The following is a 23728-nucleotide window of genomic DNA, read 5'->3' on the forward strand; positions in this document are numbered from 1 at the left end:
GGACGGGATTCAAACCTTTTCACCCTATCGGCTTCTCCCTTGTACAAGCCCTTGGCAGCTAAGCAAGAGGCACTAGGGGGTGCCGCCCTGTGCTTGGGAGGAGGGGGAGGGCATAGCTCAATATTCCCCCCCAATTCAATATTTCAGGTGTGTGGAGCCTATGGTGAGGAGCATCATATAAATCCCTACCTAGAACCTGCTCTGAATATCACATACTCCCACATTCACAGACTTTAAGGCCAGGAGGGATCATTAAATCATCTAGTCTGACCTCCTGTAGAATTACAGGCTATAGAATTTCACCCATTCACCCCTCAATTGAGCTCAATAACTTGTATTTGGCTAAAGCCTATCTTTCAGAAAGGCATCCAGTCTTGATCTGAAGTCATGAACACATTGAGACTTTCCCAGGCCAGGCCAGGTCCATCACCTCACTATAAAACAAAACTTTATTTACAACACCCCACCAATCCACCACACTGGCACAGAGACAAAGGTAGGGGGAGGGAAGTGACATCATCTGGCTTGCATCTGCAGCCCTGTCATGCCACCTTTCACGGGGAGGGGACGAACTCAGTCCACGGTCGAGGCACAACAATGGAACCCAAGGCCTCCTTCCTGGAGTGACGCCTGGCCCGGGCAGAGGCGCGACTCCCATGCAGCCACTCTAGGGTGGAGCAAAGCCCCCGCTGCAGCTCAAAGACCTGGAGCTGCTCCTTGAGCTGGCGCCGCATGTCTGGGGCCGCCTGCCACTCCTGCGGCAGCTCGCAGACGCAGGACTCTGTCCAGGAGGAGGTCCGACAGGCTGGCCAGGATGACATTGTGCTGGTCCTCTAGCTCCACCCCCTGGGGGAGGGGCCCAGGCAGGCTGCCATGCTCAGCCAGGAGGGGTCCGTAGGTGTGGCCAGCTCAGACTCTGCCACCTCTGGGAAGCAGGAGATGTCCACATGGGCTGGGGCATCCTGCTCCCCTCGACTCGGATCACACCTGCAGGGACAGGAACGGGGTGGTCAGAGCCCATCCCACAATGCACTGCAGGGGGCAGACTCAGCAGGACCTCAGAGCCCCACAACCCCGACCCAGCCCCAATGCAAACTTGGAGCAGCCCCTCCCATACCTTGACTCTGACCCCACCCCCAAGACAGCTCCACCCTCAACCTAGCCCAGGGGTCAACATACAGGGGCAGCCCTGGCTCCTCCCACCCCCAGACCCTGTCCCTTCAATCTAGCCCAGAAGGCCACATCCAGGGTTGCCCCACCCACCCCAGACCTTGACCTCACTCCCTGACCCCCAGATCTGGCCTCCAATCCCAGCTGCTCACCCACCGCCCCGACACAACCGAGCCCGGATCAGCCTCCGGGGCCCTTTTGAGCCAGTCTGGCCCACACAGCCCCCTGCTCTGAAGCTCTGTCAGGAAATGACCCAGCCCCTGCCCCCTCCCAGCCCAGCAGACAACACACAGGCCGGGCACACACCTCCACCTCCTCCAGGCCCTGGCAGCCTTGGGGACAGCGTTCTTCTGCTCTGGAGGCCTCACCTTCGCCGCCCGGCCCCTCCTTGAGCCGGTGACAGCCGCTGGCGAGAGACATGGGCAGGCAGGAGCCATCCCCAGCCCAGCTGTAAGGGGAGGCTGTGGGAGCAGGACCCGGGCGGCTCTTACCGAGGGAAGCAGATTCCTCAGCTGCGGGTCTCTCGGGCGTCCCGGGGGCAGCAGCCGGCAGCAGAGCCGAGCCGGGCACCTGCAGGAGACAGACGGAGGCGGGGAGGCCCCGAGAACCGCTCCCCCCTGCCCTAGCGCCACGGCCCAGCCAGTCACCCCCGGACTGTCCAGGGCAGGAACCCCGGGGCCAACCCCCGTCACAGCCGGGACAATCCCCGCGGGCTGCCAGCCTTCCCCAGCCGCGCCCCGGGGCTCCCCGCCCAGCTCCGCCTTCCCCCAGGACACCCCCACACCCAGGGCACCGCCCCGCCCCGCCCCCACAATAGCTCCCACTGCCGACACAGGCAGAGCGGGGAGCTTGGCCCCGCCCGTTCGGGCCCCCCATCTCTGAAGCCCCCCGACCCGCGCTCACCCGCTGCGGCGGAGGGGCGGGATCCGGGTGCGGGCGGAGGGGCGATGCCAGGGAGGTTACCAGGGAAAGCGGGGGGCAGGGAATCCCCCTGGGAGGGGGGCGCCTAGCAACAGAGGGGGCTGTTGGCAGGGAACCCCCGGGCGGGGCGGGGTCCCGGGGCAGTGACGCAGCAGGGGAGGGGGGTCCCCGGGCCAGTTCTGCTCTCACCTTCCCGTTCCCGTCACTGGACACAGCCGCGGCATTGCAGCAGGCCCGCGTCTGACAGCCGCTGCCGTGAGCGGGGAGGGGAGGGAGTTAGCGCATGCGCAGCTTTACCAGCTGAGCCTCTCGCCGCGCTCTCGCGAGAGCTGGAAGCCGCCGACCTCCCCCCCCCCCCCCCCCCCCAGAGCGAGCGCGAGTCCTTCCCTGCGCGCGACACCGCAGGCACGAGTGGGAGGGGTCGGCGGCGGCCAATCAGATTTCGGCCCCCTGCCCCGTGGGGGAAACGTCACTCTCCGCCGAGAAGCCCCGCCCCCCACTGCGGCTTTGGAGCCCCGAGACAAGCCACGCCTCTTCCCGCCGTCCTACCCCCGCCACGAGCTCCGCCCCTCCCTCAATATCGGCTACAGGCCCCGCCCCGTCCTCACAGAGCCACGCCCCCTCGGGAGCGTTGCAGATCCCCCAGGGCAGCCCCTCCCCCCAGGGCCCTGAGGCGGCTCCTGTCTCGGCCCCGGTCCCGGGCCGAGGGGCTGGGCGGTGACACGCCCCGGGACGGAGGCTCCCGCTCACCCCCGGCCGGTGTTCGCCGACACGCCAATCGGCCCCGCCCCCGGCTGCAGCGCAGCTCCTGCCCCCTGCCCGCCCCGCGCCAGGCCAGGCGAACGGCCCAGGCTGGGCAGCGCTGCTCGGCCCTGGTCCGGCTCAGGACCCGCGGGTGTCCGGCGCTGCTCACACAGAACAAAAACTCCGACGGTTCCTCCCCTGGCCCGGCCCCGCACCGGGGATCTTTATTTCCGCACAAAGTTCCAGCAGCTCAGCCTGCGGCGCTCAGCAGGAATTAACCGGGGGGGGGATTGCTGTAGGCCCCAGGACATGCCAGGCGAGAGGGACTAATGAGTCCACCCCACGTGGTAGCCAGGCTCGGGGGGCGCCAGGCCCAGCTGTTCCAGGGGGGGGCGGGCTCCAGGGAGGCACTTCACCATCAGCCGTTTTCCTGCTGGGCTCAGGGGTGGGGGCAGGGAACCTCTCCGCCTCCCCACTCTGCCCCCCCCAGCAATACCCTTATCAGGGTGCTGGCACATCCCCGTCGCTGGTAGCTGAGCAATGACGAGGGGTAGCCAAGTGCCCCCAGGGTGCGACCTACCAGCCACGCCAGGTAAAGCAGGGCCCAGCAGCAGAACCGCAGCCAAGGCTGTCACACGCAGCCTGCGGGGGGAGTTCCTCCATCTCCCCCTTCACCCATCCTGCCCACCGCCCTCACTTTGCAGCAGCAGCAACATGCACAGGGCGCCTGGCCCTGCCCTTGCTCCGCTCCGCACTGGGTTAGGTAGGTACCGTAGTTCTAGACGGATGGAAGTCACACACAATTAGAACATTTTAAAAAAAGGAGGGAGGCAAATGGGGGTGGGGGTGCAGGAGTTTCCACCCAGAAACTGCCCACTCTGCTGGATATGGAGAGGAAAAACGAAGTGATCAGTGAAGGGTTTTGGCACATGTTTAAATCACAAAAGATTCCACTGATGCTCGCAGTTGCTCAGTTAATTTGATCGTTGATTGGAGATGTGAAGAGAAAACGATCTGCGGGAGAGACTGAGCACCCATCCCCCTTTCTGCATTCCTGTCATGTTTGCTCCAGTGTTAGTAGGGTTGCATTTATAGCCACCTTCCTCCCCCGCCCTGGTGCAGGGTCTGGCTCAGCCCTTCTTTCCTGGAGGGAAGAGGTTTCTGCACGATTCCACTGGCAGGTGGCTAGGGGCAGCTCTCCAGCTCCTTGGAAGTTGTTCCTCACGCTGGCCACACCCACTCCCCCCTGTAAGGGAAGGGAGTCTGGCCATTACTGACCTCAGCCCAAGATTTTGCACCGCCAACCCATCTCAGCCTCATGCCTTCAAGTCAGGTCTCCTCCTGCCCTAGCCCAGGCTCCCTGCATGGAAGCGACTCCTTTCTGGACTGGTGTTAGAGATCCCGCTGGCCGTGTGACAGCACTCCACTCAGTGCAGGATTTGAGGCAGAGCTTGGGATTAAAGATTTTTTTTATTATTTATATTTTTGGCAACTCCCAAGGGTTTTTCTTTTAGGTGTAGATTGAGGGGCACAAATCAACAGATGAGGGGGTGGAGATTATTAGATTAATTACAATTTTATTCTCAGAGAAACTAGGACGACAAAACAGACAAAGGTTAATTTGCACTGTTTGCAATAATCGCTGACTTGGCCCCAATCTAATACTGTACAGTTAACGGATCAAACTCCAAAGAGCTGATTTAAAAAGTGAAAGAGCAATAGAGTACAGGTTAGTCACATTCACACCCCCATACGACACATGGTGTGGGCTGTACAGTGTATATAAAATCTGCCCCCATTCCCTTATTACCATGATTGCAACTCTCGTCATATATACAGATTATCCCAACCCATCACCTGTATAACCAGAAAAGGAAATATCCTCAGCTAAGGAGGAGGAAAAAGAAACCCACTGATCTATGCTCTCCCCCTTCCCCAGCAGCAAAGCAGCTGCTCCTGCCAACAGCACTTTCAGGTCACCTTCAGGAAATTCTGTCAACAAGCCCAGCTGAAGGGGTTGGCAGAGTCGATGCCAGTGGAATGTCCGGTCATTTTCCATGTGAAAAACAGATGCAAGGTGTTGGTGGTAGCTACCCGGGTGAATGGACAGCGAGCTAGTACACAATGTGCTGCGTTGGCTGGCAGCTATCTGTGGAGGATGAACTGTTTGTTTTCTACGTCTAAAATTACACATTGGGACGTTTCAGTAAGAAGTTGGCACAGCTCTCAGAAGCTGCAAGGGTCATTCATTTCACACACAAAACACAAACCTCAGCTGCTTTCACTGTAATGTTGCTGTTGTACACCCCTGCACACACAGCCATCAATCTGTTCTGGTAAAGAATTTCCAAGTGAAGCCTCCATTACAACCCTGCTAAATACACCTTCATACCCAATGTCTTCACCTTGAGAGGGTATAGCACTCTAAAGGAAAGTTGAGAGAAGGGCTCAAGGATCAACCCCTCCCAGTGCAACAAGAATTTTTAAACTGGCCTGAAAACTATTTGCTCCAGCACGCACACAAGCAGTGAACAAGGACGCTAAGCTTTAAAACCAGAGGCTGGGCATTCTTTTTCCAGAGATGCTGCCACTGAGATTCAGGAGCACAATGACTACAGAAGGCCACCAGATTGGAATAAGGCAAGGCTCTGAGATGGCTGGCTGGCTGGCAAAGTGAGGTCAGAGCCCTGGGCCTGCAGAGCAGGGGCCAAGACCTAGAGCAAGTGGGGAGAAGAGACACTGGCTCTTCAGGAACTGGAGGAAGCAAGGGAAGTCCTGCTAGGCAGCAGATATGCCACTATGGCCATGCTGCCATAGTCTCTGACTGCTACTGGGTCGGTCCTGAAGGGACCAAGGACCCCAGACTCATTGCACTTAAGGCCTCTGGCGAGTTCTTGGCTTCCTGTCCCTTTCGTTTGGAACAGCTTGACTGTACTCCCCTTCTCTCTAATCACATCAATTAGCTGGGTAAGCCTGGAGGTTACTCAGGGCTGCAACCACAAAAACAATCCATTTCCCAACTGAAATGGGAACACTCACTCACTCAGCTGGATGTTATCTAACTCGGCAAACAAGCCATGCAAGCACGCACGCACGCACCCGCCCCAACTCAAACACTGCAGTCCCATGCAGACTAGGGTCTGAGCTCATAACTCAGACACTTAGAACCAGGAATGGGGTCACACAGGCTGGCCCACTCAGACACAAGGCATGAATTCTCTAGGAGACCCCCCAGCACAACACAATGGAGGACACCCAGATTCCTGGGTTCTCTCCAGTGGCACGGGGCACATCTCTGCCAGGCAGCCTTCACTTTTGGCCGCACGCAGCTGTAAACCTGTCCCTGAGAGACAGGAGGAGTTTGAAACCGGAATGGATTGGCAACGCTCGCCACCTAGTGGTGGCCCAGCAACACAGCAATAGTCCCAACACCTTTTGCGATGAGCTAGATCATCGACTTCATTAGCTTCCTTTGGCCATCGGGAAGGCACTTGCTGATCCCTTCAGCTTTATTCTCTCCGCTTCTACAAGCGGCGCCCAGAGCACTCAGACTTTCACTTTACTCAGTAAGGCCTTAATCCTGTAACTACAGCAGGCCACTGCCTAATGCCACTGCAAAGGGCGAGCCAGGAATGCCGTTCTGCACAGAATGGTTCAGTCCTGATTTTCATCTGCTCCCCTCAGCAATTGGAATGACGTGGGGGGTCATCCGCCCACCCCAGCCAGGGGGCCTCATCTCCACATGCTCAGTCCTGCAGGGAACCCTTTCACAGCACTTAGCAGCCAGAAAGGATGGCAGCCACAGCATGAGAGGGACTTAAAGCATCAGGCAGGAACAAGGGAATCTTTGGGGGTTCTTAGCGCCCCTAGCAGGAAAGGGCTATTTTCTCCTATAGGGCACACAGGATTCATTTGCTACTTACAGGAACACAGAGTAGGTTTGTCAAGGAGCAGAAAAATAAGTGCTGAACTGCCGAAGTCAGCCTTGCATTTCACATTGCATTGAGATTTTGAAAGATTGCACAGAGTATCCCATTTCAAACACACCTCAGTCTGCATAGCTCTCACTGTCACCCCAAGTGCACAATCCCCTGGGTGAGGAGATCCCCCTCCTCACAATCGCTTCACTGCTTAGAACGATAGGCTCGATTGTCAGAGGATGAGTGAGTCCACTGTACAGAACAGCAGGTCGTTGGGCTGCCCATCTTATTTACACACTTTAGCAATAACCCATTTCTGCAGCAGCTGACTGCAGGGCCTGAGGTGGTGTGGACCACAGAACTTTATGACCAGATGTCCCCACAATGTGACCGTGACATCTTCCAGTCACCAGTTACTTCACCAACATTTCCCACTTAATCTGAAATCCCTCAGCAAGCCCAGAATCAAACAGATTTCATAACAGTGGAAACGGAAACGCACCACGTTGCCCGGTAGCACAGAACAGCATTAATTATAGCGAGTGGGGGGATGTGTGGGCGAGATGGATCGTTGATGTGCTAATGAACAAATCATGGGATTAAAGTTAAAACTTCTGAAGGCAAAAAGGAGGAAAGAAAATTAAACTCTGGCAGAGGGTGAATGTTTACCCAGGATTCTGAAGCGCCCAGAAGTTGAAGAAGGCAGAAAGAGCAGGCAAGAGATTCCAGACAGGGACTCAAGGAAAGTGCACAACGTCACCGCTTCTTGAGCGTGGCTGGCTTGAGACCCGGGGTGCCGCTGGGAAAGGTGCTCAGGTCTCACATGACAGTTTCCATCAGCGAGGGGCTAATTCCTCTCTGCCCCACATAGCTTTAGTCTATTTTCATAATGTCCGAGTTCACCTTCAAAAGGTACAGGCTGTCGTCAACGAGGAAACTGCAAGGATAACGAGAGCAGCGTGAGCGAGTCAGAGGCAGCATGGCCAGGAACTGCCCCTTTGGCCCCAAGCCGTTCCAGTGGGAATCCTGCAGCTAGGTCAGGCGAATTCCAAAAGGAAAGGGTCTCTGTAGGAAATCTGCAGTCAATGCAAGGTGGAGTCAGTTCAAAGGCAGAAGGGACCCAAGATCATCTTGTCTGACCTCCTGGATAGCACAGCCAACCAACCCCACCCATCCTCCACCCCATGCACCCACCATTTTGGGGGCTAGCTATTAAGGCCCCGATCCTCAGCAGCTAGAAGTCAGCATTACACCAGCCACGGCCCAGAACCTAAATCCCCAGCACCTTTGATCTGCCATAAATTTTGGTACAGACCAAGTGTCACTCAGATTAGAAGTTGCAAGGAGGGTGGGGGGGAGCTGGCAGCTGGGTCAGGGCACCAAAAATGGGGAGGGGGGGAAAAAGCATCTTCTCTTTGGGCAGGGTAGGGTGGGCAGCCACACAGACTGGGTGGGTGATGTGCAAAAGCAGATCCTGGAGAGGCAGAGATGGGATCCCACAGAACTGTCCCCCCACCCCACCACACCCCACCCAGCATGAGGGCATCCTCAGGTAGCAGTGAAGTTCAGAGATCCTGCCTGGAGCAGCAGCTAAGCCTGGTTGCGACGAGCAGTACTCTAAAGGGCACCGCATGCATAATTAGTGCCAATGGCTCACACCTTGTTAGCTCGTTAACCATAATGAGCTCACACATGACATTTACTGCATCTGAAAACATTACTGGCTCCAAGTCCTTGCCCCGCGTTTGCTCCAGTGCTGCTGACATAGGCGGCTCCACACAGGTGGGCTTCCCTGCTGGGTTACTGGCTTAGGCTATGTGGGCTGGCGGGACACTAATGGGGCAGAATTACACTCAGCCGAGACCTGCGCACTGTCTAGGTACCTGCGTGACCCTCATCCCTAGTACCTGAGCCTCTCAGACTAGTTAATGCATCTACCCTCCCAACCCCTCTGGGGGGCAGGGCAGGGCAGGGCAAGGATGTTTTCTCCATGGTACATGTGGGGAAACTGAGGTATATAGACACTAAGTGACTTGTCCAAGGCCAAACAGGGAGGCTGTGGTTTCCAGAGTCCTTAGCCAGCAGCCTAACCACAAGATCACCCTTCCCTCCTGCTCTCAGTGTTCTTGGGTCAGAAGATCCGCCTGCCCAGCCTGTGCTCCCAGTTAGGTAGAATTTACCATAGTTGTGTATGAATCTGCTTCTTGCTGTGATGCTAACCGCTAGAGACAGTCCCCACTCAGGAGGAGGAGCACCTTCTAGCGAGTGAAGAGCAGCCCTTCCTGGGCGTGGCTTTGTCTGCCACACAAGCGCTAACCCAGCCCTGTCAAGCCTGCGAGATCCAATGGAGTTGCAGCACATGCAGCTTGGCTGCATAACATGGGATCACACTTCAGAGCTTCTTGCTGCAACTGTTCCAGGAACTGGCTCTCAAAGCAGGGTGTTGCCTGGTAAATAATGACCCATTTCTGTCACCCACAGAAGCCCCAGAGCTCGCACGCACAAGGCTGACCTGTAGAAGAGGACGTTGACAGGAATGGTGCTGAGGTGCCAGATGGCGTGTGCGTCCAAGACCCAGAAGAGCGGCGGGAAGTCCAGGAGCTCGAGTAACGCCAGGGCCTGAAGGAGCAGCACCACCACCACGCACTTCCACACGTACGGGAGACGCTGCTGGTTCCTGACACACCAGCCCAGCCACCAGAAGAGGTTGAGGAGGCCTGGAAGGCAAGAGGCACATGGCGGAGGATCTCAGAGCCACAGGAGGCAGGACGTGCTCTTTGGGCTGTGTGGATATTTACTGATCAGCCGGAAGGGCAGAGGAGTTACCTCCTCTACTCCACATGCCCGTGGTTACTCTCCCCTCCTTGAGTCTCCCCACGCACTCCGTTCTTAGCACTCTGACCATCCGGGATCAGGCTTCTTCTGGAGCTGGCCCATGCCCTCTGACCATCCCACAGTGGGTCATTGCTCACACGACCAGCCTGGCCTCCCCTCCCACGAAGGCGGAGATCACCCTCTTGGGAGGGTTTCCGTCCTCTGCCATCCTGGGAAACAAAGGCCCCCGTGGCTCAAAGCTCTGCCAGCCCAAGGGTACAGAATCTGGCTGTAGAGCCCGGGCTCTGTATGTGACTCAGCCCTCGTTTCATTCACCCACAGCACAGCTCACAAACCGATTGGGTGTCATTTCAATCTGCCCCTGCCACACTGTTAGCACCACCTCTCCCCTGCTATCCCCAGAGGAGGCTGCAAAAGCAGCCCTCAGACCCAGGACACAGGTCAAGCAGCCTCATTGGGATGTGGGGGGCCTATGCTCCCCCAGCCACAACTGCCAACCCTCCTGCCGTGCCTTCGCATTGCCACGTCCCTCAGACCTTCTCCCAATAGTCACCCATCCCCATTCCCCCAAAATAAAAAAGGACTGTGCTGGTGATTTCACCAGCCCTGCAAGCTGCCATCCTTAGGCTTAGCAGACAAAAAGCCGCCCCACCTTCTGCTACAGAGAGCAGAGAGAACGGACACCCTGAGTCCAAATGAACAGATCAGCCCCACTTTCCTCAGCACACAGGTGCAATGGAACAGTTAGGAGACACCATACCTCCAGAAAGTAGAGACAGATTCTCTCCAACTGCCACACAGTCCAAAACCCCATCCCTGGGCTGACACTGAACATCAAGTGGCTGCGTGGGAATTATACAGCGTTCCACTGCTCACGTTCATGCCGAATCCCATCCACATAGAAATAAAAGCCATTACCAAAAACCGCCCCACACCGCCTCCCTTCCAACCTCCACCAGGCCTTACCGATCGCCACATTTGTGGCCATGTTGTAGCCATAGTCAAAGCGCACGAGCGTCAGGTACAAGACATGGCAGGCCAGGAAGAGGATCAGAAAACCCCCAAAGGCATTAGCAAAGGCTGGACGTTTCAGACCCAGGGTCCTACAATGGAAACCGAGACAATGCAGAGACGTTCTCAAACTCCAGCAGCTTACACAGCTCCTGCGGCACATACCAGTGGCTTTGCTCTGGCTCCCGCAACTTGGATCACCTCTCACATTCATCACCCCAGGAGATCTGGGCATCGCTCACCTAATTAATTCCCCACCATTAGACAGTCAGAGACTTCAAGACCAGAAGGGAGCACCAGATCATCCAGCCTGACCTCTATGGTACAGGCCACCAACTCCTTCAAGCAGCCACACACTAACCCAACAACCCAATGAGACCAAAGCATTACAGCCACAGGAGATCAGACTATTACATGCCACAGGCAGAGAATAGGAGGGACCGAGGTGCACCAATGCCCAGGGAACCCCCACAATGGCACAGACAGGATTAAGTGAGATACACTCAGATAATCCTGGCAAGTGAGCCACACCCCCACGCTGCAGAGGAAAATGAAAAACCTCCAAGGTCACTGCCAATCTTCTGACACTGAGTGATCGATTAGACCCTGAGCACGTGAGCAGGAACCAGCCAAGCCCCTGACAGAGACAGAATGCTTGGTGCCACCTCAGAGCCCCGGCCTCCCCCGCCCAGTGCCCATCTCCAGGCACGACCATCCCTGATGCTGCAGAGGAAGGAGATCAACAAAAAGCCCACCCCACGGCCTCGGTGGCACCTCAGTTTCTCTGCTTGTGCCACACAACTGGGCTCAGTCTAGGGCAGCTGATGAAATTCAGTGGCCTGTACCACGCAGGAGGCCAGACTAGCTGATCTCCAAGTTCCTTCTGGCCTTACACTCTCTGAAGTGGAGAAGCAGTTCAGTATCTGACACACCCCCTGGCAGGGCGTATCTGCCCTTCGGTGAACTCAAAGGACTTTCTGCCTCTTAACTACTATGGATCTCCTAGCTCAGCTTCCTGCCCCACATACACCAGCACCTCAGTACCGGGCTGTTTGCCACGTCTTGGTGTCGATGGACACTGCAGTGAGCAGGCCCAACCCTGGGACGTGAGCAGTCCTCTAACAGACTACAAACCTCACTGGCTCTAACAGGTGGCTACTTCTATTCCTGAAATGACTAACCCTAGAACAGCCACACACCAGCTCTGGCACGCGGAGTCTCTCCCCCCTTTGACCTTCACTTCCTGGATGTAATGAAGCAGCAATGCTGATGTCCCTTATCAGAGGTCCAGACACAGTCCTCTTTGTCTGAGGAGAAGCCACACACCCCAACTCCTTGGATAAACAGAGCAGCAGTCAGGCTCTCACAGCATAGAGAGGGGAGGAGGAAGGTAAATACTGCTTATCTAGCTGCAGGGCTCCCAGCCAACTGGAGCTGTGAAGGCAGAGACACACCCTGCATCTCCGGCAGACAAGGAAGGTACGAAGCTCACCTGACGCAGCACAGGTAGATGGAGTGCAGGATGACGGAGGAAGCACAGAAGTAATCCATTTTCTGTGGGACAAGAGGCCTGGTTAAATCGTTGGTAGCAGTGCGCCAAGGAGCGCTAGGAGGGACAGCGCCGACACTAACAGGAGTTTTAAAGGGCTGAGAGCTCCAGAAATAGAACTTACCACGATTTCTTTTCAAGAAGAGTCATTTGGACGTATGTTGTGCATGAGAAGCCAATAAATACCAGGTTAGTTTTCAGGAGACTTAACTCGGTCCTTACTCAGGAGCCACTGACAGTTTGCCCGAGTAAGCACTCCTAGGGTTTGGCACACAGTGAACATAAATGGGCCGTAATGCTGGGAGAGTATCTACTGGTAAGAGCAGATTTACACTTCTATCTGTCCAACCCTGATAGACAGAAGCCTACAGCCCCATCCAGCAAACCACTTATTGACTAGTTCAAGCACACAACTAGTACCATTAACTTAACCTCACATGCTTCAGTGCCTTGCTGGATCAGGGCCTAGATTGACAGGACAAACAGGGTAAAAGAAGAAATGCAGCCAGCCAGTCTCAGTGTGAATTCAATGTCTTTTCAGGGGCTACAACTGGCCCGTTTCTGGTATTTGTATGGCAGTAGCACCTGGCAGCCCCACTCATGGCCTAGGACCCCACTGTGCTAGATGCTGTACAAACACAGAACAAAGATGGACTGTCAGCTCTTTGGGGCAGGGGCCAAGCATAGGAGACAACCGCTGGATTCTGTGGTTTTTATAGTCACATTTTCCTGGGTTTCTCTCACATCACAGGGGACACCCACCCCTGTTGGAGGCTGCTCAGATTTGTTAGACCAAAGGGAGTCAATCATTTTTTGTCAAGGTCCAAATTGCTTGGTCAAAGTATAATCAAGGGCCAGACTCCAGAAAAAACAAAAAACCAAATAAATAAAAAGATTCTGGGAGCCGTTCGAAAGCACCTGCCCACGGTCTGCCTATTGACCAGCCGTGTTAGACTCATTTTTCAAGTCAGAGTTACCAGCTCCGTTTCTGCAGCCCCCAACTTCAAGCCAACAGCACAGGGGCCTCTGAGAGCATCATGGACATAAAGGCAGGTCTCCCTCAGCTACGTCTCAGCAGCCACCGAACTAGAGAACAGCCATGTGTTCCTCACCCCCATTTACATCCAGGGTTTGCCTTGTAGATTTCAGGGTGTTGAGAAGCAAGAGTGCACAGCAGACCCTCAACTGCTGAGATATACGAAGCGCACACAGCAGGATAACACTCACCTCAGTCACATCAGTGTCCCGCGTGTGGAAGACTGTAGACCAGAACCAGGCATTTAACGACACCTGAGAGAAAGGCAGACCGTTAGATGTTCTGTAGGAGACAGTCCCTCGCCCCAGCGCGCTTACAACCCACGAGAAATGCAGGAGATGGGATTCATTCGAGCGCGCGCACAAAAGGATAATGTGGAGTAGACTTTCCACGGACCCTGTAATTTTTAATAAGCAAAGGCACCATTTACCAGAGAGGACGTTTAACAGATGGGTCAACTTCTGTTCTCGTGTATGCCCTGCAATGCCACTGACATCAAGAGAACGGCACAGAAGTAACGGGGGCCTACCCTGACCTATAGTCGTCTTCTATCACCAGCCATTGCTAAAGACCCCAGGGCGGTCCTAATACTTTCACAGATACTTAGGACCAGAAGGGTCCATTACATTGATCTAGTCTGACCTCGTGTAGCAGGGCATAGAACTTGATCCAGTAATTCCTGAGTCAAACCTGACCCCGTGGTTGGACTAGGGCATGTTCTCCTGACCTCTGGGTAAAATCTGCAAAAGCACTAAGCTCCAAAATGACTCAGGAGAACTGTTTTTACTTTATTTAAAACTCATTTCTACACGGGTTTGAGGCTTTTCTTGTTTAACATTTTTTCTTTCCACTGCAGTGTATATATTTAAAAATAAAACAGAACTGAGGCATAGCTCCTAAGTGACATTTACTGCAATTCCGTTTATACAGCTGAACTGGCAATAATAATACCTGCTTCTCAGGGATTTTGTGAGCTTAATTAAATGCCTGGAGAAAGCTTTGCGCTCCTTAGGTGAAAGGCACCGTGCTGGTGGTACAATGTGTTACTATCTTATATAAGAGTCACACGCCTCCTGATGCACAATTAATACCCATTTTTTCCAGTCTCTCTCTCCTGCAACACTTCAATCCCTGCAAGCAAATGGTCTCTTTAAAACAGGGTTACAAAATCATTAAATCAACAGCCTTGGGCATCATACCTGAGATTTTCCTAGGACCCACACCCAATGAATGCCCTCTGGCTCTTTCAGAAGTCTCACCACACACAATGATGCTTCAACAAGGGAGACTACGACCAGCTTTTCCTCTTTTATTAAGTATAAACCTGAAGTAGCTCAGCCTCTTCAGGTGGGGATGTGAGGAAAGACAAACTCCTGGCGCTATCTAAATAAAGGGCTCTAGAACAGAGGGAGCAGAGTCCAGAGGTGTCTCTGATTACTAATTTAAGAAGATGCTCCTAAGTGACATGGGTCAGAGCTTTAATAACCACAGTGAAATCGATCATCATGAACAACAGAAAACAGAAACTGACTAAGTGCAAAGAAACAACCCAAGGGTTAGGGTCCCTGGGGTTGGAGCTCGGGCTCTGAAGCCTGGGGAGGGGTGTGGGTTTGGGAACCCAAGTTCCAGCCTGAGCAGGAATGTCTACGTGCTATTTTTAGCACTGTAGTAGTGCCCTAGTCTGTAGATCCAGGCTTTGAGACTCGCTGCAATGTGTTCTTTTTTGCAGTGCAGATGTACTCTTGGAGTTCCTCGCAGTGTGGGGAGGGGTGTGGGGAGAGCACAAACTTCCCAGTCCATTGCATGTGGAATAGAAAGGGATGAAGAGGAAAAGCAGGATTTCTAAAACAGCGGATGTGCAAACGGTAATCAACAGCAGGCCAAATTCATCCCTGCCTAACTCCTGGGAAGTCAGTGGAGTTAGATAAGTGAGGAATACCACCCAGTATTGCAACGAAAAGGAAGACTCCGATTTTCCTTTACAAAACAGCTCTGCTTTCTCACCTCATTAGCTGAGGCAGGCTAGATGGCAGAGGATTAAGCGGCTATCCCTATTAGTAAAGTGCCAGGTGCTAGTTTGAATCACGTTTCCACTAAACCCCCTGTCAATCTCATTACCAAGAGTGCCATGAACACTGGATTTAAAGAAGCCTGTAGCAAGGACTGGCAGCAGCTAATGCTGCTGAGCAGATTTTTTAGATCAGCTGTTTATTTAAATGCTCTGGAGAACAGCCTTTGCTCAACATCAACAGTGCTTCACCTGCCCTAGAGCAGTAATTGCAGGTGCTTTGATAAGTGCATCCTGATGGTTGCTAGATTTTAGTGGAACTCCTGTAAATGCCTCCTCGTAGGCTCTGCTGAGATGTCGTAGCATAACTTCCTACAACTACTCCTGGATCAGCTGCCATCTCTATGCACCTCCCAAGGCAACATTGCTAAGAGCTTGTGTGTACTTGGAAAGCTACGCAGGGTTAGAACATGTGTTGGCCACCACATATTAAACACAGCGCAGTGCTTGTCTCCAATGAGTGCTGTGGTGTTTAATTGCATGTCAGCCAGTCATTGCTAACTTGATGGGACCCTGGGATTAATCCCAGCCAGCCCACACAATGTTAAACACATCAAACTGCCTAGAGTGGATCAGAGCCAGGGTCCATCTCGCCCAGTATCCGGTCTCTGACAGGCACCAGCCCCCGATGCTGCTGAGGAAGGTGCAAGAACCCTGCAGTAGCAGATCCGGGATAATCTGCCACCCCCCATCAAGTCTCATCCTGGCTTCAGCACACAACAGTCCTTGTCCACACTTAGGCTCAGATCCTTAAAAGGTGCTTAGGCATCTAAAGAGGCTCAGAGCTGTCTAAATCCATCATTTAAGTGCCAGTGACATTTGCAAAGCTGCCATTCTGCTGCAGCGTAGGCCCCCACCGATCCAGCATTGGCATTTGCAAAGCTGCCTAAGCAGTGACATTGCCGGACAGCTAACGAGCTGCTTGGAGCCCTAGTTCAAACCAAAGCCCTGAAGCAGGATTCTCAAACTAGGTGAAGAAACTCCAATCTTGCCAGCACAGCCTGATCCCGCAGGCATGCTCCAAGCACACCTAACACCTGCTACCTGGCAACCTGACATCAGGAGGGCAGGCCCCCTAGGAGTTTGGCTGAGTGGAGCAACTCCTAATACCTTTAAGGATCTGGGTCCTTGCATTTCAGACGGTATTAATTAGTAGCATTCTAATTCCCCGTGTCATCCAGCAGAGGAATCCTGGCAGTCACAAAATGCTGTGTCAAACATGCCTGCTCTACACTAATACCAGCCAATCCCACACCTTGGGCCTGCTCTTGCACTACAGTCCAGGGGAGTTGAAGGCACTCAGTGTCTCTTAACACCAGTTCCTTGAAGCACAGGGTAGGGCCATATGAAGGAAGCCCTGTAACAAGGTTTAAAAGGCCAAGACAAGGGTTGGACAACTTTATGACCAATATCATCTGTAATGATGCACTGAAAGTAAATCAGATCTCATGCTTCAAGACATAGACTAACCATCACAAGGGTCAGGAAGGAGACTCCCCACCACATACAACTTTGCTGAGTTAGCCAGGAGCATGATGTTCAACCTTCCCCTAAAGCATCAAGTATTGGTGTCTGCTGGAGGCAGGACCCTGACTTAATGGACCAGGGTAAGTTCTGTGCTCCTGTGACATTCCAGCCCTGGCTACTCAGGACAAATTACCCAGGGGCCATCTAGCAAACTCACAAAAGAAAGTCAATGGGGACACTGTGAAGGAGCCAAACAAGGCAGTCAAAGGAAGGAGATTAAATGTTTAAGGGCTTAGATGACAGCTGGGTAACAGAAGAATAAGAACAAAGGGGGGGGGGGGGGGGAACCCTCTGTGGAGCCATAAGAAATAAATTGCATTTCAAGGAGGAAGGAAAACCAAGCCAAAGGCTAAATTAATAAAACCAGGAAGCAAACGGTTTAATCAGTCGAAAATTGATACTATTGAATAGCATGGTGCTGAAAGCTGGAGCAGTAAAGCGTAGTCACCTTGCAACAGACAAAAAGAGGCACATCCTGCTCTCAGTAACAGGTGTAAGCCAGAGTAACTCGATTCATTTGGATGACACGCATCCGGATTTAACTGGTGAAACCCAGAAGAATTTGGTCTGGCTGGATTAAAATAGAGCAGCTTTCAAACGGAAGCCAGAATACTAACCAGGCCTCTCATTGTCCCTGGGGGAGAAGCTGGGCTGCTATTCTAGGCTGCCATGGAGCAGCGGGGTAATCCAGCATCACATAGCACAGCACCTGAGGCATGTCTAGGACGCTGCAACCCAAAGAACTCAACAATACAGAATGAGTCAAGTTAATCGGTTGCATCAAAACGGCAGTTTACAGCCTCAGTGACAGCAGAGGGTCTGTTCTCTCTCTCACACACGGTGCTATTCATTGCTAACTCAAGAGCAGTGTTCTTTACTCTGTCCCATAATGTGTGGTTGGGAACAATACACAAGGGGAATTCATAATCCCCTTTGGGCAAGGGGCAAGGGGCAAGGTCACGTTTCCTTGTACGTTAAAGGAAACCTGAGTCGCACACTGCCTCCACCTATCTGTCCTCACTGCACGTACAGAGGGGGTTGCATGTTTGCACAGGAAGCAATCGCACACCGCTTTCACACTGTCCTACAAGTAGGTAAGCCAATGACCAGAAATTATTTCTGCTAACCCACAAACTCACCTTCTTTAAAACTTTGAATCTGGGGTGGAATATTAGATTTGCTGCCATCTTAGATGATTTCATACCATGATCCCACAATAAGGCACTGTTGGGGCTTTTTTTTTTTTTTTTTTTTAAAAAAGCAGTGAAGATTAACAACCATTGGAACAAACCACCAAGGGAGGGGTGAATTCTCCAGCTCTTGAAATCTTCTTATCAAGACTGGTCGCCCTTCTGGAAAAGACTATAGCCAAACACAAGTAATTGGGCTCAATACAGAGGTGACTGGATGAGATTCTATGGCCTGTGTTAGAGGTCAGATGATTGAATGGTCCTTCTGGCCTCAGACTCAGTCTTGCACTGCAGAGACTGACATAACCACCTTGTACAGTCGTACAAAAATCAGCACGACCAGTCACCAATCCAGGCACGATACCCACTCATCCCTTAGCCCAGTGGTGTTGAAATTGTATTTTCAATGTACGTGAATAGGATCCAAATCTCCTCGTCTAGTTTCCATTATTGATCAGTCCTTGGGGAGAAGTTAGGAAGAGGGGGGTGGAGGATTTCTCTTTAGAAGGCTCTTTGTTACAAGGACGCCCTGATGGCAGCTGTTTACAGGCTCCATTATAATGGGGTTGCAGTCAGCACACAGGGCGGTGTGGAGATCAGTCAAGATTCATTTCTAATTCTCTGTGCACCAAGCGTCACTAGAGCCAAGCTCTAGAAGCAAGTTCACTGGGTAGAAGATCCTTGGCGCAGTATTCCAGACACACCCTCTGTTGTGCAGTTCATTCACTCCCCACACTCTCTCCTCTTTGTGCACAAATTGTTCACTTGTAAATATCAGGGGTAAAGGTCAAAATCTGGTCCCTGCCTCCAGAGTTACGGAAGTCCCTTGGGCAGCCGGGCACAGGACATGGATGGGCTTTTGCCCAGTGCCTGGCCAGGTTACTTGCACTGAGCGCTGGGCATAGCATTTGCTCCAGATCAAGCTAGATGATCAGCCTGAGCATTTCATGGCCATCTGCCACCGAAGCTGGAAACCAACAACTCAGCAGGCAGACTGCACCATTCCTGAGGGTGGCTCCAATCCTGCAGTTGACCCAGCCCATGCAAGAAGCCCTGCTGAAGGTAGTGAGGTGTCAATTTCAGGATCAAGGCCAGTATGTGTGAAAGCCTTGTCATCATTTAGCAGTGATGTGCTTCCCTAAAAAACCTCAAACTGTTCAGACTGAAAGCCACAAGTTACACAAGAGTCTTTCATTTTCAGGGAAAAACTCCTCCTTTGTCCATTGCATTCTTCCTCCCCCAAATACCTCCTCAATTCCAACAGATATGCTGCCCTTCTTTCCTCACTGCGCCTTGTATGGTCAGATAGCTCCTGCACGCCACTCCAGAGGTGGCTGCATTTTGGCTATTTCTTCTGCCAATCGCTTTGGGATGAGAAGTGCTATCTAAATGAAAGTTATTATAAACAGTGTCACTATTCAAAACAAAACAAAGCAGGAAGTCCTATAAAAGGCTTGGGGAGGAGGCATGAGAGGAATGACACGAGGGAACACTCCACAGAAGTTTTCAATCTACCTACCCAGGCAAAGGCGATACAGGTGTGGTACATGGGAGATGAAGGCGGGACAGATGCTTTGTATCTATTCAACATCACAAAGTTGGCAAGTCCGTTAAGGAAAGAAGCAAAGGCAGAAGCAGGCTCTTGGAAAAACAGGAAGCGGGAAAAGGGCCACTAAAAATAAAAGTAAAATGGGAAGGGAAAAGAAGGACACAGTTAACACCACAAATTCACACTTCCCGTTCTCTCCCATCAGTTGCAGGTGGCAGGAGTTAAGCCTTCCAGCCTGCTGGAACAGCCAGAGTGGAGCCCCAGGTGAAAAAATTTTCAAACACTGTTCTAAGAACAGCTCTGAGCTAAGTTTTAAACCTTGCCTCCTTACACAGTCATTTTCTTCTCCCACTTCCTGGCCAACTCCCTCTTGCAGTTTAGTTTTGGTACAGCGCCCCCCCAAAAAGCTTTATAATTTCTATTTTATGCATTACTGTTTGCATTACAATAATGCCAAAAGGTGCCCTCCAAGATCAAGGCCCCATCATGCTAGCTGCTGTATGCACATGCAGTAAGGTAGTCCCTGTCCTGAAGAGTTACAATCTAAACAGACAAGACAAAGAACGAGAGAAAGGGAGAGAATTATTCCTGTTTTGCAGACAGTCAAGAGCCACAGAGGGAAAACAACTTGCCCAAGGTCATCCAGGGCAGTTTGTGGCAGAATTAATTCCCATTCCAGTGCCTGAACCACAAGACCAATCTGCCTCTCTGTACATTCCTCAGGATGCCTAATGGAAACAGGATCAGAGCTAAGTCAAGCCCAGACACGCATGCTAAAGGCTCCTCCATTCACCAGGTTATCAGGGGCATTTGGCACAGAAACAGGGCTGGGAATTAAGTGATCTGGTTTAAAATTCTTTTGAGCCTCTATGAAGTTGCCAGGCTCCCCTGGGTTTACTAGTGATGCACCATTCAGAGAGGTCACAGGATCCACAAGGCCCACCAACAGGCTCCTGGTGTCAAAAATGGACTAGACAATTACATTTTAGGCCTGTCTAATGAAACCAGAAGTGCCTGTGGATTTTAACCGAGGATGGAAAGGACTTTTTTTATTTGTTTGTTTGTTTAGAAGCTTCATAAAAAATGTCTGTGCTGGATGCTACCAGTAGCCTTCTCAGTGGGAGCCTTCAGCATATATGAAACCAATAAATAATTCAGAAAACTTTGCCTTTCTCTAGCACCTGCTATGCCAGGCTCTCAGAGAGCTTGGCACACATGAAGGAATTTAGCCATGTAACCCCTAGAAGTTCATATTATTACTTTTTAAAACAGGAAACTAAGGCTCAGAGGTCAAGGCTCAAGCGCTCCCATGAGGGGCTCACACGGAGGCATTGTGGGTCTGATTTTCAGGGGATGCAGAGTGCCCATAGCTCCAATTGAAGTCCATGGGAGCTGTGGGCATCCAGCACTTTGGAAACACAAGCCTCGAAAGGTGGGCACACTTAGGTTCTTCTACTTCTGAAAACCTGGCCATATACTACTTCTCCAAGCTCTGTGGTGAGCTGTGGTAGGAATCAAATCTAGATCTATTGACTCCCAGCCTTAACCACAACCCACCCTTAGTTTCTACCACTCACATATTTTGTTGCTCACCCGTAAGAAACAAAGATCCTGTTTTTCACACAGAGATCAAAAGGAGAGAGAAACAGACAAGAGAACATGCAGGAGATGAATAGTTTCTAAAGAAAGAGTCACCCTCCCACTGCACTAGCAGGTAGCTAATGATACCCAGCAAGTCATCCTTTTCTATGAAGCCAAGGACTTCCTGGCACAGGTAGGGTGGTGAACCAGAACCAAGCACCAAAAAGCAGGGCACAAGCCATTCCCTGAAATTATGGGACTCTTTTTTGCCACAAGATTGGTCCAAGAACCAACCTTCAACCCTGAGAATGCCTCTTTTCTTTGCTAAACCAGGCAAAGAATAGAGGCATTCTCAGGGTTGCAGCAGAGGTCACAGGAATTAGGATCAGGGGGCAAATGGCTCTGTGCCAAATTATTGCTCACCTTGCCATGAAACTGAGGCACTCGGTAACCTTCCTGGACATAAAGTCCCACTGTAAGCCACATGCACTCATATTTACAGTCATCCCTGCAGGTCCATCCTGAAAGAGACACAAACGGGGGAGAGGGAGCCATTTATCAGGAGATGACAACAATGCAATGGAGAGTTTATTTTAGCAGTGCAGGTAGCTCCCATCCCCAATAGGCTGACTGTGTCAGAGACAAAGGATGGGCCAGAAAGGTCTCTGTGGAATGTAGCTCAGCACCCATGTGTCTATTGCACAAGTTGATCTTTTGTACCAAAATCTGACCATCCCTTTAGCAGTGTCAACGTCCCCTGATACCTCTTGCTGTGTAGATGCATTAAGCTAAGGTACACAGAAATCAGCTGACTGACCTAGGTGCTGAAGGCATTGGCACTAGATGGCGTTTTCTGACTGCTATTCTTGTGCACTTGAAGTTACAGTCACAAACAAACAGGGAACCAGAGCATAGGATCTCCAACAGGCAAAGGTGACAGTCCTGGATTCTGAGGCCCTTCTATTGGTTCACAGCAGGCACGTCTACACAGCAAAGCAAAACCCAGAGTTGGCCCATGGGCTGCGGAGCTGTTACACTGCAATGTAGACTTCCAGGCGACTATTTCTACAGGAAAGGCATGGCCCATTTAGTCCTTGGTACCCCTGCTAAGATTACCAACAAGCCAAACGGGGAGGTGGTTTGTGTGATGTGGACACCTGTCCACTAGATCTGGACTGAGAACCAGCTAACCCCTAGTAAACAGGCAACTGAACAGCCATCAGAGGGTCACAACTTTTAGTACCGCTATGGGATGGATTTAGATAGTCTCATCAAGTCCATAGTCCCTCTTTTACTATCTGGCTTGTGTTAAAGTTTGGTGCTGATTTACTTGTGCTCCTTGAGCTCTCTCTCACATTATCCATCATTCTCATGAGTGCTGCACCGTCAAGGCATCTGGCATAACTAAGCAACTGAACCCACCTGCAGGATTCAAAACATAGCAAGGAGACCCACAGGGCAAAACTGGTTCCTCTGCACAGCCTCAGGATGGGTTTACTTCTCTCACACTAACCTAGTACCTTACATTCTAGACAAGCCTGGGACCGTAAATTCATAACTTTATTACACTGTAAAAATCATGGACTTAAAGGCATTGGATTTATAGCTCATTACAATCTATAACCCACTAACCCTCCTTTGTCCTACTACTGCACTGGTGTTGACTGCCCACTTCACCTATCGTGATCTCTTACAACATGTTCACTCCTTATGGTAACCAACCTGCTCCACCTTGTATTTAGCTGCGACCCTCAGATTACCTTTCCCAGCCTTGAAAAGAGCTCTGCATAAACTTGTCTCTTTTGCTAACAGAAGCTGGTCCAATAAAAGATATGACCTCACCCACCTTGGCTCATGCACTGCACTGTCAGCCTGAACATCTCCCCATTTCACCTCTGTCAGGATGCCCAGAACCTATTCCCTTTCAAGTGACTTACCATGAGGTCAGAGGGAAACTGGTTCCAGACAGGGAAGGGAAAGAGCTGGGCTCTGGGAGAATGGGCTCCTGGGGGCTTGCTTGGGGGGGAAAGGGGAAGGGCCTACAGGTGCAGGCCTGGGAATGCCAAAGCAGCCCCTGCTGCTGCCTGGGGGACCAGGGGCTGAGAGATGACAGGGTGAGGACGAGGATCTTTAGGGGGCAGGGCACCTCGGGGGCATGGGCACAGCAGGGGGAGGCCGTCAGCAATGGAGCCAGGAGAGGGGCTCACCCCAAGGCAGCACCAGGGAGGGGGCTTAAGGAGCATGGGATGCCCCCTCGTAAAGGCAGGGACTCTAAGGGGAGTGGGCGTGGCCAGGACCTCCAAGGGGCGGGGCTGAGACGCAGGGGAAGGAATGAGGGGCGGGGCTTGGCCGGGTGTACCTGTCAGGCTCATGTAGAGCGGCTGCCGGGAGCGGAAGTGCCTCAGGCCGGCCCCCGAGCAGTTGCGCCGCTCGCACTGGGCCAGGCAGTCCCGGTACACGGGCTCCCGGTCCCCCTGCGAGCCCCGCACCGGGCCCGGCGCCGCTGCCGCCCCGAGCAGGAGCAGCAGCAGCGCGGCCCCTTTCGCCGTCATGTCCCGCCAGCCAGAGCAGGGGCCGGACCAACCGCCGCTTCCGGCCCTACCGGAAGTGCCCGCATCTCCCCGGAA

The 23728-nt window shown here is 52.5% G+C and overlaps 1 protein-coding gene and 1 long non-coding RNA gene across 7 annotated transcripts; both read right to left on the reverse strand.

Annotated features, from left to right (window-relative positions):
- Nucleotides 1-431: 431 nt before the first annotated feature.
- On the reverse strand, nucleotides 432-2453 carry LOC137148281 (uncharacterized). 2 transcript variants are annotated; one of them, XR_010918496.1, is made up of 3 exons: nucleotides 2281-2453; nucleotides 1477-1740; nucleotides 432-987 (listed from the first exon to the last, which is right to left on the reverse strand). It is a non-coding gene; the product is annotated as an uncharacterized lncRNA (long non-coding RNA). The 2 variants fall into 2 exon arrangements; XR_010918495.1 differs by lacking the exon at nucleotides 2281-2453 and having other exon boundaries at nucleotides 1477-2274.
- Nucleotides 2454-3238: 785 nt separating this feature from the next.
- PGAP3 (post-GPI attachment to proteins phospholipase 3) lies at nucleotides 3239-23728 on the reverse strand. 5 transcript variants are annotated; one of them, XM_067541230.1, is made up of 9 exons: nucleotides 23461-23728; nucleotides 21525-21622; nucleotides 19491-19643; nucleotides 13378-13440; nucleotides 12094-12155; nucleotides 10557-10693; nucleotides 9268-9472; nucleotides 7659-7692; nucleotides 3239-4081 (listed from the first exon to the last, which is right to left on the reverse strand). In XM_067541230.1, exons 1-9 carry the CDS (start codon nucleotides 23651-23653, stop codon nucleotides 3893-3895), a joined length of 1134 nt encoding a protein of 377 aa, XP_067397331.1. In that variant the 5' UTR covers nucleotides 23654-23728; the 3' UTR covers nucleotides 3239-3892. The 5 variants fall into 5 exon arrangements, with proteins under 5 accessions (XP_067397331.1, XP_067397333.1, XP_067397332.1 ...); XM_067541232.1 differs by having other exon boundaries at nucleotides 3943-4081; nucleotides 7659-7831; XM_067541231.1 differs by lacking the exon at nucleotides 3239-4081 and having other exon boundaries at nucleotides 4269-7831.

The sequence above is a fragment of the Emydura macquarii genome, unplaced genomic scaffold (assembly GCF_026122565.2).
Source record: "Emydura macquarii macquarii isolate MOO-44397 ecotype Brisbane River unplaced genomic scaffold, CSIRO-AGI_Emac_v2 contig_629, whole genome shotgun sequence".
NCBI classification, from domain to species: Eukaryota; Metazoa; Chordata; order Testudines; family Chelidae; genus Emydura; species Emydura macquarii.